The 13,236-nt window shown below is 39.5% G+C and overlaps 1 protein-coding gene across 4 annotated transcripts in view; it reads right to left on the bottom strand.

The window, feature by feature from the left end:
• The window catches only part of DOCK4 (dedicator of cytokinesis 4), a 430,872-nt gene that overhangs the window by 11,727 nt on the left and 405,909 nt on the right, over positions 1-13,236 (bottom strand). For 3 of the 4 annotated variants that reach the window (XM_053897288.1, XM_053897290.1, XM_053897287.1), the window contains 7 exons: positions 7,454-7,630; positions 6,466-6,549; positions 3,104-3,223; positions 2,652-2,773; positions 2,206-2,326; positions 1,102-1,183; positions 867-976 (listed from right to left, as the gene is read on the bottom strand). In XM_053897288.1, coding sequence (XP_053753263.1) covers positions 867-976; positions 1,102-1,183; positions 2,206-2,326; positions 2,652-2,773; positions 3,104-3,223; positions 6,466-6,549; positions 7,454-7,630 — 816 coding nt within the window. The remainder of the gene's footprint in view (positions 1-866; positions 977-1,101; positions 1,184-2,205; positions 2,327-2,651; positions 2,774-3,103; positions 3,224-6,465; positions 6,550-7,453; positions 7,631-13,236) is intronic. The other variant, XM_053897289.1, reaches the window with a different exon arrangement.

The raw sequence follows: 13,236 nt of genomic DNA on the forward strand, positions 1-13,236 counted from the left end.
CAAGCCACATCCCACTCGCTCTCATCCATTTCCAGATGCAGTTACAGACTTCTGCCAGGATGGTGTAGAAAAACAGAAAAATTAGCTGGAACATAAATAAGTATAGTTCTCTACTCCTAAGTTATTTCCAAAGCATTGGTAAAACCCAGGGTTACCCAACAATCTTCACCTTTGGAACCACCCTTCACGGCCCTTGAAGTGCCCGGAGGGCCAGGCCTTTGGCCCTGCCCTCACCGGGACCAAGAGGGACCACTTCAAAACCAAGGCCAGGCAGGGCGTGAGGGCCACAGTGCTTTACTCCCGAGGCGTACAGGGAAAGCCTGGGCACTCAACTGCTTCTCCCTCAATGTAGTACAGAAGAATGGCAAAGGTGAACAGAAATTGGCCCTGCACTCCTGGGTACCTAGTCTGAAGCTTTCTCAAACTAGGTAGAGGTCAAAAGAGAGGCTGCTGGATAGATCATGCTTCTCTGAACGGTCCTTTGCTAACGTAAAAAGCCGCTCCGAATTTCTGCTATGCACACATGCAAACAGACACTCCAACTCATCCACCTAATTACCCCTTGTAACGTTTAAATAGCAGCAGTGAACTACAGGGTCAGGTCAAGGAGGGTGAGATCATTTCCCATTTTCTGCTCAGCTTTACTGCTCAAGCAACAACACTTGTATCTGTATAGGAAATATGGCTCCAACAGAAATTGCGAGCAATGGGCATGGGACAGAGGTTCACTCTTCACTCAGACAGACTTGTTATCTAACACAGCCCATCTGGTTGCCTCTGGCAGGTACGGCGTTTCTCTGTAGAGACATGTAAGCAATTCCAGGCATTTGCTTGTTTTCTAAGTATCTCCGTCCCACAAGGACTACCTGAGAAGTTTCCCCAGGTGTTGGATAGATGGCACTGCATGGTCTCTCTCTTGGAGACAGGCAAGAGTTTTCTCTGGAATGTTTGTGTTTGTCAGACAGCAAAGGGGAAGCTGGGAAGAGAAGAAAGGAAGGATCATCAGGGGGTGGAGCTGGAACAGTCTGGAGGACGGGGCTTGTGTGCGGGGGCAGCAGGTTCCGCGGGCACCCTCAGTCTACCCCACGCCCTGGCACTGACCTCTGGCACTCGATGGGGCAGAACTTGTCACGTTAGGCGAAGCAGAGTGAGTAGAACTCAAGCTTGAGGTAGATGGACTTGGCTGGAAATATATGGGAGCTGTTATCACACACTGCTTGGAGGCTTCGGACAACACTGACATATTTAAAACAAAATCACTGTCCTTTTTTTTTTCAAGTAGCCAAAAAAAAAAAAAAAAGACAAAAAGGAAAAGCCATTTAGAAATCTAAAAAAATCTCAGATCAACAAGGAAGGCTGTCTGAATTAATCAAGAATCCAAGATTTAAAAACAAACAAAAGAGTCTGAAAAGAAAAAAATCGAGATTTTGACTCCTGCCAAGGGAACACATTCGTGCTGGTTTTGGCGACATACTAGGACTCAGGACCAGGCAGCAGCACACTCCTGGACTAAAGTGCAAGCAGCAAGACTCCCAGCCTAGGGCACGTCAAGAGGTGAGCGCTTCTAAAAGGCAGAAAACACTCCTTCTTGTTTTCTCCAAAACTGTGTTCAAGGCATGAGTTCCGCAATATGTATTATGCTCCTTTTCTAAAGACAGTGGTAAGGAAAATTTCAGCTTGTTCTACTAAATTGTTATGAATGCCCTATTAGCAGTGTCTGAATAAAATTCTGTGTTGCAAGAGTTACACTGACTAATGTCCTTATAAACTGTATGTTTTTTCCTTTAGTAAAAATATTTTGATTATGAAAATTTGTTGACGTGTACCTAGGTAGAGAGATGTTATAATGGACCTCTCAACCATGTATTGTGAAGCAAAAAGGCCACTTAGCAACGCTAAGAGGCAGCTAGCATGTGGTGACATGTTCCAAGAGTCCCCAAATGAAGTGGTAAGTTCCAAAGCTAACCCTGCCCGGCCTTTCCCATTCTTGCTCATGTCTTCTGAGAGTAGATGGGCGGTTTTGAGAGGACTATCTTTGTAGACTCCAGAGACCAACAAAGCAGTAAGAGTGTTTAAAGGTTTGTCCTTAACTCAAGTTCTTGCTCGCAGATCTGTTCATTAGCACAGCAGAGTGAACGGAAACTCTCATGATTGAGACAGAAAAGGAATACACACGACCAGACGATTAAAAAGCTAATCAAGTACCTGCATGTTAAAGACTTCATCAGAGCTTTCTGATTGCCCTGTAATATTGCTTACTTCAGCAGAAGCTTGGGAGGACAGTGAGGAGGAAGAATATCGGTTGACAGCTGGGTAACTTAATGGGCTGTTTTGGGGGAAAAAAAATGGTCATTAACTCAGTCTCTGAATTGCACTTCATCACATGCTGGCATGGTATAAAACCAAAGGAAAAAAATATACATTCCATTTTGTTGTCTCCTGTTTGCCTCAATATAATCAAATGTTTGAGTTTATTTATTTCTCATGCTGTTGCTGTTTTACCAGTGGCAGATGTCTGCAGCTGCCTTGCGGGTTAATTATTTCATTAAGAAATAGCGTATTTGACAAATTGTGCCATAAAGAATGAGAGAATCATTCCAGATCATCTTGTGGGGATGCCAAATTATAAGATAATTCAGAATATGACTTACCTGCGTCTAGGAATTACCCTGGTACCATCTGGGCTCATCGAAGCAGGTGCTGAGTTTCTACACACACGAGGGCTTCCATTAGGAAAATGGACTGGACTGGCTTGTATACAAGCAGAGAACTCCTAGAGATGTAGTAAAGCACATATTTAAGAGTAATTACATGGGCAAAGAAACTCGTGAGGTATTTTAGTATACTGTGACAAGGCTAAAAGGTTATAAATGTTAAGTTTCATTATTATTAAGCTTTCTCGCCCTTACTTTTTGGGTTTTCATAAAAGCTGAACACGGCACACGGAAGATAATCCAGTTTTAATATTGGAGGACTCTCTGGTAAAATGATGCAGTTTGGTAGAAAAACCAAAAGATGTCACTATTGGATACTTCATCGTCCCTCTAATGAAAAGCAAATGGCAGTGGTCAGACTGCCCCCTATGGACACTCTGTGTACGTACCTGTATCCCTAAGCTTGACTTCATCACAAAGAACTGGTCCACCAGCTTTTTGTGTAAGGGTCTCATATCTTGAGGTACAAACTTCTCATGCACGGCCAAACCAAATTCCAAAATCTGTGCCTTGATAATAAGGAAGAAACTCAGGTCAATAGGTAACTCTACCAAGTGCTTGCTAAGGGGTCAAGCACTGTACCATGCATTGTGCATGCGTTACTGTGAATCCTCTCAATCCCACGAGACGGGAACAATCCTTCACTTACGGGTGAGGATCAGAAAGCTCTTGCAGGTGCTAAAAGACAAATGGGGATTCAAACTTAGGTCTTTCTCATTCCAAAGACTTCATTTCCCTGGTACCCTAAGTTTCTTTCCCATGTATCTGAGATCTGTAACAACAACCCTCTTAAGCAAGTATGTGTCCCTTTGGCCCCCTTCTGCACTGGTCAGGATTGGGAAGGAGCGGCTCCCTATTAGTGGGATCAGGTACTTCTCCCTGAGGGATCTCTTTCCTGGACGGCACCGCCTTTTCCACATTACCCTTTTCTCTTCCATCAGGTTCTTCTGTTCCCATCCACCCCTCCCCCAGAATTCCCAAATTTGTAGAGGGGGACACAGAAGTAAAACAGGAACAGGAATTCTATAATAGTTGCTACGCTTTTTGTTTTTGTTAAAAGCTATTATTCTCATTCACTTATTATAATGCAATAATTGAAGCAGCTCCTACTTAAATAGTTTCTTGCTGTGTGGACCCACAAGAGATGGACATAAGCATTCCAGTTTCTTTTGTTCTTCAGCTATTAACAGTGCTTAATTCCTTTGATTTGAGTATCAGCTGTCTTTTACATTTTAAAAAATGCCCCATACTACAGTGGTCAAAAGAGCAAACTGCACTGACTGAGAGGAAAGCAAATCACACCATTACCACATGGTTTTTATCTTCATGGCTTGGGAAGATTCAAGACTGAAAGCTCAGGACTGAGCCTGGTGGGTTAGAGCTTCCAGAACTTTCCCTATGGGGACAGGACTATGGCAGCTCCTACCCACTGCCAGTGTATCATAAAGATAAAAATACCTTAAACACCAATGACACCTTTAAAAGGAATAGTAAGAGTGGAACGTACGTCTGACACATAAAGGAAGAGTCTGATGAGGGATGGAAGGACATGGAAGAGTTGACCTCAAGGGTCAACTGTATGTTGGGTAGGAATCCAGTCTCCATTTTAAACACATGCTGTTAGGCGACCTCTCTTTTGTCCAAATCAAGTTGAAGGTTGGGTTCTCCCAGAAGTAGACTCTGGCATGGAGATTAGGATGTTTACTGGGGAGTCACCTGGAATCCCTGTCTGTGTGAGGGAGGGGCAGAAGCAGGACTTGACGAGAAAGCAACCAAGGCATAGGGCAGTCACGTCAGCCTCTGCTGACACCAGGGGGGCTGTGGGCCTCAAACAGGCTGTCAGAGTTGTGCTCTGTTGGGCTCAAATGGCCAGGCTGTATATCTCCTCCGCAGTCATGGGATGTGGGCCATCCAGGAAGACGGTCATCTTGGGGCAGGCAGTGCTCTGTAGCTGAGGCAATAGCTGAAGGACCTGAGAGCCAAAGGTATCTGTTGATGGCCACCACTCCCATCAGCTGGGGCAACAAGTCCTTTCTGGAAGAGCCAGTGGGGCAGTGTGTCCCCGAGTCTACTACATAGTTTTTATCTGAACCTCACAGAGGTCCAGAGGAGCATGGTGCCCTCACTAACCTAAACCCCTTCTACTATAGTCTGGCAAAGGTGATATGACTTGCCCAAGGTCACATTGCAGTCACCTGTACTGATTGTCCTGTGACAGAGATCTAAAGTTTCCCCCAACAAGGCTCTTTCCACAAGGCCCTACAAACATAATCAGGCAGGATGTGGAGGAAACAAAGGTTCCTGGTAATCTTTTTCTTTTCTTTCCTTTTTTTTTTTTAATTTATGTTTATTCATTTTTGAGAGAGAGAGAGAGAGAGAGAGAGAGAGAGAGTGTGATTGGGGGAGTGACACAGAGAGAGGGAGACACAGAATCTGAAGCAGCCTCCAGACTCTGAGCTGTCAGTACAGAGCCTGATGCAGGGCTCGAACCCATGGACCATGAGATCATGACCTGAGCCGAAGTCGGACACTTAACCAACTGAGTCACCTAGGTGCTCCCTGATTTTATTTTTCTTGACAGCCTTCTTGGCCCTTTTAATTTTAATTCTGGGGAATGAATTCAGTCAGACTGAATACAGCAAGTAAAAGTCCTGCAGTGAGGCAAACCACTCACAAGAGATTGTGCTCAGGTTAAATACAGATTTTTGAGTATCAACAAAGGCTACACTTACTCCATGATCCTAAGAATTGGATAACCTAACCTGCTCACTTCTAGTATCGACATCATCCCCAGAACCACAGTAGGAACTTATTCTCTATTTCTTTGCAGGTCAACTTAAAGTAATTCCTTTCTCTTTTCCAGATGCTGCATACCTGGCCCTCTTCCAGCCACAGTTCCTGTCTGTGGTCACTTCTTTCTCCCTAGTATTAAGTTCTGTGGATTAAGCCTGCAGAGCATAAAATATGGACTAGAATCAGAAACAACCTCATCATTTTCTAATCCAAAAGGGAATGCCTTATTTGTTAATTAATTTGGTATTATCAAGTAGAAAGAGATGCTCTGGTCACGTTTTATCATATGTATTCCATTTTTTATGGAATAACCATTATGCCTCCTACCTCAGAGGTTTTCAAACCATTTTCAGGCCAAGAGCCAGCAACAGGAATGCAGCAGGCAAGAGATGACTCTAGTTCTTTGTACTTGATGGCACTAAATAAAAATAAACTATGCTTCCTTGGAGTAGAAATGATAGGGTTGAATCTAGTTTTGTCCATACCATATGACCTACAGACTTAGTCTGCAAAACATGATACTGTTTTAAAGCAAAGTCTATTGATTGCTCCCTTACTATAACATTTAAGGCAGAATCTCATGCCTTCATTCACTCATTCATTTATCTATTCATTTGTTTTGAGCTGGCCCGGACTTATCTGAGTCCAAAATTTTGAGTGAAAAGTTGGCATCAAGCCTCCAGCAAGTCTTTAGGGAGAGAACATTCAAGCACTATTCTAAGAGACTACATGAGGTTGCTTGTTATAGTTTACTCACTGTTAAATTTACTTTTGCATCAAAGTGGAAAGTTAAAGTGAAAATTAGCAATTTTGAACACATTACAGATGAATCTATAACCCTTGACTGACCGCTTCTGTTAGAACACCGATGGAGAGAACCACGTAGATGGGTCCCTGGGTAACCATGCACACATATCTCGGCAGGAGAGAGAGGTGACTGGCTTCTGTCCCCACCTACCTGCTCAAGCATCAGCTCTCTTAACCGTGCAATTTTCTCTCCATCTTCAGGGTGACTTAAGATATATTCTTTGACAAAAAATGCCTAGAAAGAGAAGGGATAGTTTACTTCAGGAGAGTTAAAAAGAAAGTGAAAGACATAGTTGCTTCTAAAGACCTGGCATCTTTTTTTTTTTTTTTAATTTATTTATTTTGTGGAGGGGAGGGGCAGAGAGAAAGGGAGAGAGAATCCCAAGAGAGAAATGGAGGGCTCAAATTCATGAACTGCAAGACCATGACCTGAGCCAAAATCAAGAGTCGGACGCTTAATTGACTGAGCCACCCAGGTGACCCATGGACCTGGCACCTTTAAAGAAACACCATTGTGAACCACATTTCTGGGGCAGAAGGAATGACTCCTACTGAAGGCAGCTGGTCAGAAAGAGAACAAAAGAAAAGGATTGTTCAAGGAAGAGCAGGGACTGTATAAATAAGAATCTTTGGTAAACTAAGCAAACAGCAAATCAAATCAATAAGCTTTGTATCCTAAAACGAAGTGCTTTAAGATTCAGTATGACCAAAATGACAGCCTCCTCACCTTGTAAGCTACTGTGACTTTCTGTTTAAAACCAAGAGGGGAGATGAAAAGTCCGTTTAAAGTACCTACTAAAGAAGATCAAACTTTTCTATGCCTGTGAACGTCTTTGCACAGGGAAATGGTTTTAGGTAGACATTTATTAAATAATGCTGATACCCTTACTACTTTATTCATCCAAGAACACACACACACACACACACTTTTATCCTCAAAAATGTCATATATTGGAAAAATGGAGTAAGTGTGCATCACAAATGACTATATGTTTGCTCTATTTAACAAAGAGCTCTGTGTCAATTGTAGCCCTATGTTAGTTTGTGGATATGCACACATATTTTGAAAAAAAAAAAAAAAACCTCTGAAGCCCTAAGAAATCACATTTAAAAACTTTCAAATGATACCTAATCCTCACCTCTTGATACCTGGAAACTCCACCATTAACCGCAGCATCTATAACTCCATTCAGGCACATGGTCAAGGGATTAATATTCTGCATCTGTCTTGTCTGACACTGACTAATCAGAGTCTTCAGCTGCTGATTCTTATTTTCCAACACTTCAATTGCATTTTCCAGAGGACTCATTTCCACCTGAGAAGCAAATGGGCATAAATATATATTGGATTTTGTGACATTCAAGAAGAAAGTAGATCATCCATGTTCTGAATGATTTGTGCTCCCCCTCGGCTCCCATCAATATCTCTACCAGGGGCCATACAGTAGAACAGACAGGATGTGGAAGACAAATTAGCTGTTCATTCGAAGGTCTGCAAAGTGAAGGTGATTATACTGATTGGTTGAAATGTGATTTGGATAATCAGCAATCATCAATCCCATATTAGCACTGCAACAATCAATGTAACCCGCAAAGAAAATCTAAGCATCTCATGCCTGTTAAAACTCACTTATCTTTTCTCCTGAAGGGCTAAATATTCAGGGGCCCTGCATATTATTATCACATTTCTAAATGCTTACTTAATGCAAAGCACCACAGGAGATACAAAGATGCATTTACAAATCCTCTGATGTCAAGATGCTTTCAACCCAGTTGGGAATATGGGACATATGCCCATATGGACCCCATATGCATATATAACAGCACCATAAGGTGGCACAGGATGGTACTCAGTTGGGAGTTATAGAAAATAAGTTAATCATATATGCTGCAGGATCTATTTTTTGAAGGAGAGCCAAAAAGAATTATAATGACTTAAAAATTCTAGCTTATATGGGGGACCGAACTGAAAATGATGAAAATGTTCTTCAAATATTTAACATTGGAGCCATTATTGTCATTGACATTGTCTTTGAAGAGAAGGTCTGCCAAGCTCTTAGCTATAAAGTAATTCAATCTTACAATAAACACATTTAAATATTGTGGTCTTTTTTTCAGTTAAGGAAACAAACTGGACTTTTAAAGTTCACTTACATCATCATAAAACAACACTGCAAAGTATGAAAATAATTTGACAATGTAAAAATTAATATTATACATTCATCAAGAGAGACTAGTAAGGAAAGATAACCCAGAAAGTAGAAGGTATTTATAACCTAGAAAACCATCAAAAAGCCTCTGTCCAGAATATATATAGAACTCTTTTTTTTTATAACAAAAGAATAAAGATTTTTATTAAGCATTGTAAGTTGCATTCAATAGCCTTCGATACACCATGCCACAACCCACCTACAATCAGTCAGACCCAACAGCAGTTTGTTCTTGCACAATCCATGAGTTAGGGCAGAATTCCCTTCAACTTACAGTAAGATCTTACTCAGGTCTTGAGGGCAGGAATTGGGGAATTATATCTCATTTCTGACCACTAATGTGTGATGAGGAGCATCAGGAGAATTATACAAAAATGAGTAAGAAGTGATTCTGATCTCAAAGTACATTTTTTGGAAGCATTAATAAAAACATCAAAATGATATAAGTATACCTGTTCAGAATATATACATAGAACTCTTATAAACCAATAAGGAAGAGGCAAACAACCCAGTAAAAATAGGCAAAAGACTTAAACAGGCACTATATTTACAAAGGAAGAAGACCAAGTGGTCAATAAATATATGAAAAGGTGTTGAACCTCATTTGTGATCAAAAAAGTGAAAAACAGTACCACAATAATATAGTACTAACCATTCACCAAAATGGCAAAAATAAATATGACAATAGCAAATGAGGGTGAGAATGAGAGTACTAGAATCTCTCAATTTCTGCTGCTGGAAGTTCAAATTGTTTCAATCGCTTTGGAGAACAATTTGGCATTAAACACTAAAGTTAAAGATATCTTTATTATATTTTATGGTCTCGCAATTCTATGCAAGCGTATGTTTGAGAAAAAAAGTAAGAGATGTATGTACATGTGTGTGAAGAAATGTACAAAAATTGTCATAAATGTCTCCAAAATCCCTATGTCCATTGATAAGAGAATGCATAAACATATCGTGGTATGTTCTCACAATGGAAGAGTATGCAGCAGTGAAAACAAACTTCAGTCACATGTAATAACACTGTGACAAATAATACTGAGTGACAGAACCAAGTTACAAGAGAATATATACACTATGATACAGTTACATCAAGTTCAAAACCAGACTAAACTAAATTGACTTGTTTTAGAGAATCATAAACTTAGGTGACCAACCAAGGAAGGGAATGGATACCAGGTAAGTGAGGATAGTGGTGACCTGTAATGGAAAGTGAGTGACTTGTGACTGTGAAGGAATACATGGGAACCTTCTAGGGTGCTATTGGCAATGTTGTGTTTCTTTACAGAGTGCTGGTAAATAAGTATTTACTGTCTAGGACAATAAGCCTTTGTTTTATAATCATAAAACCTAAATCATAAAGGAAAAGTCTGAGAATTCTGATGGACTAAAAGGTAAAAAGTCAGACATCTTAGAAAATGGAACACTGGTTGCTAGGGGCTGGGGAGGGGAGAAAGGGGAAATATTCAATGGATAGAGTTTTAGTTTTGCAAGATAAAACTGATCTGTTGCATAATAATGCACACGTAGTTAACACTATTGTACTGTATGCTTAAAAATGGTTAAGATAAAAAATATTGTGTTTTGGCCAATGGGGAAAAAAATTCATGCTCATCTTTAGAAGTTCAAATGCTATTAATATGAAAAAATTCAAAAACAAATTGCAACAAGCACAGGCAAAAGACAAACAGTAACTTGGGGAAATATTTCCATATATATTCCTGATAAATTATTGTTATTTCTCAAATACTGAAGAAAACCAAAGGCTATAATTCACAAAATAAATAGAGGAAATAAATATATGAAAAAATATCATCTTCACTTGCATTCAACAAATACCAAAAAAAAAAAAAAACCCAAACAAACCCTAGTATGATCATTTTTGGTTTATTATTAGTAAAGATTAAAATAACATAACCCCCAGTGTTGGAGAGGATGGTGGGAAAATGGGTATTCTCAAGAACAGTTATCCCCACCAGACAAGACAGAAGTTGATACATGCCATTGTTGGCCCATGAATCAAAGGTTAAATTGTGGACTCTTTGATAGACCAATTCATTTCTAGGGAAATTATTCTAAGGAGATGGTCAAAAGAAGTATGTGAAAAACAATGTGTAAAAAACATTCATTGAAAGATTATTTTCCTCTTGTCCCTGGATTGTGATCTTTAAATGCCATTTACCACCAAAAAGAAACAGGAGTCATTGGAGAAATGGAGAACCTAGTTATCCCAGTAAGCCAGGAAGGCGGCTGGGAGGAAGGCAGTAAAGCAGCTGGCCTGTGATTCATTCACTGTCTCTAATGGAGGAATATCCTTGGGGAACAGAAAGGAAGGCAGGTGATCTGGTCTTATCCCCTTGTCAACTGAACCTTCAAGTAAACAGTCCAAGACTAATTGCCAGAAGGAGGAGATGGTATCTGTGTCCCCAACTAAGAATTGCTTTCAGTAATAAAACTGATAAGCCACGATATAGGATTCCCTACATAATGTCCCAGGTAAGTTTTATAACTGTCTGCAGTATAAAATGGAGTATTTCATAATGTGAATTTCATAATTTAAATGTACCCTGTGTATGAGGGATCCCGTGAATTTCACTTAGAGACTCCATCTGTTCCAAATTATTATTGATGTGAGAAAGAAGGACCTGGAGGCCAAGGCCTGAGGTCTCAGATGTCTCTCTGCTTCATATGAGCCTCTTGATTGCCTTAAAGTTATTAGTAAAGCTTGATGCTGATTCCCACATCTGATTTGACAATCCAGTCCTATGTGTTAGCTCAGTAACAACGAATACTTGGATACTGTAAAAAAGACTCAAAAGTCAATTTGAAGAGGTTCCCAATGGGCAAAATGGAACAACTTGAAAATCAGTAAGAGTAACAATTACAATGAGTTAAAAAAAAAAAACAACAACCCAGTATGCTTAACTCCACGAGTTACGAATGATACATAAAACAAAGCCAACCAAACAAAAAACTTCTCTGGTCGCTTCTGTAGGGTGTCATCCTTCCTTTGCTAAACCTCAGGGTAATCATATAGTCGATGAGGGAATGTTTCTCATTACAGAAGTGTTCCAATGAATAAACAAAAAAGGAGTGATAAAGTATTTTACCATTTTGTGACACTCAGTAGGCTGGGGCCATGATCATCAGTGGCTTCCAATGTAACAACAAAAAAGAGACAACCAGAAGCATAACACCACCTAGGAAGTACTCTTGCAAAAAAAAATAATAAACAAAAACCAATAATAACAACAGCATCTTATCAAGTCTCTAGATCTAATTGCCAATTTACAAAAAGTATAGGGGCAAAGAAACATGTTAAATTACCCCACTGGTTCGCAGGCTGCAAATTGCAAGGGGAAAAAGAGCAATTCAGGGAGAACCTATAAATCAAAAGAGACCTTAGAAGACATTTCAGCCAAGTGCGATGTATGGCCCTGATGTGGATCTGACTTCAAACAACAAAAGACAACAAATAAACAAAAACTCATAAAAGAAACAGACTCTTGGTGAAGTGTAAACGCTGGTTATTTTACGTCAAGGAATTACTGTTCATTTTTTAAGACGGGATAACGTATGATATTGTGGTTATGTTTTTTCGTTATTGTGGTTATGTTTTTTTGTTAATATACATACTGAATTATTTATAGATGAGATGATATGAGGTCACATTTACTTCAAAATAATCCAGTGTAAAAGAGGATGGAGCTGATGAGACAAAATTGGCCTTTTTGACAGCTGTTTAAGTAAAATGATGGGTACATCAGGTTTGTTATGTATTTATTTTTGTATGATACAACTTAAATTTAAAAGGGACACCGGATGCTGTACACAGAAGTGACTGCAAGGGGTTAGGGTAGAAGCATGTGACCACTTAAGACACTACTGCAGAAATCAGACACTAGATGGCGCTATGAGTAGGGGCTGGTGAAGAGTGGCTGGATTCCGCATATATTTTGAAAGGAGAGCCATGTGATTTTCTGATGGATATAATGTGAGATGTGAAAATATTCTCATTATCTTTAGTTGATGTTTAAAAAGTCATCACAAATTTCTTTTGTGTTTTTTTTTTATCTTGTTTAAAAATTTTTAAATGAGCTTACTTATTAATGGGGGAAAGTACCTATTTTTTTATTTGTTCTCAAAACAATAAAAACAATTACTGAGAAAACAGTACTTCAAAGGCTTTGCTATCTTTGCAAGAATGGGATAATAAACTCTGGGGCTATGGGTTAGAGAATAAAGGCCCACAATCCCATCAGAAACCTTTGGCACCAGATGGTTCACAATTCAGAAAATTTCAGATTTTAGAAACATAATATAAGGCACAGATAGTTTATTATGTAACTATTTAAAATGTAAGATTATTTTTAACCAATGCTTTAATATTTCTGAAGTAAAACATATGAATATTCATACTATGTGAAATAAAGATCGTAAATGGTCCTAACAGCAGATCAGGTTAGGTTTATTACCAATTGAGTTTTGGAGCTGAACTTATGACAACACCTTTGGTTTTTCAGAATCTTTCAGATTTTGACAACGTACATAAGGCATTTCAGTTCAGGTTGGCATATATGTACTTAGTACCTACTGCCTCTGATCTCAAGGGCCTCATACACCATGAATTAAAGTAAAGTAGTAAACCAGCAACTTTAATAGAGGGTGAGGACATCCCAGGCAGTGGGAACAAGAGAAAGACATAAGGT

The sequence above is a fragment of the Panthera pardus genome, unplaced genomic scaffold (assembly GCF_024362965.1).
Source record: "Panthera pardus isolate Hobbes unplaced genomic scaffold, ASM2436296v1 HiC_scaffold_8, whole genome shotgun sequence".
Lineage (NCBI taxonomy): Eukaryota > Metazoa > Chordata > Mammalia > Carnivora > Felidae > Panthera > Panthera pardus.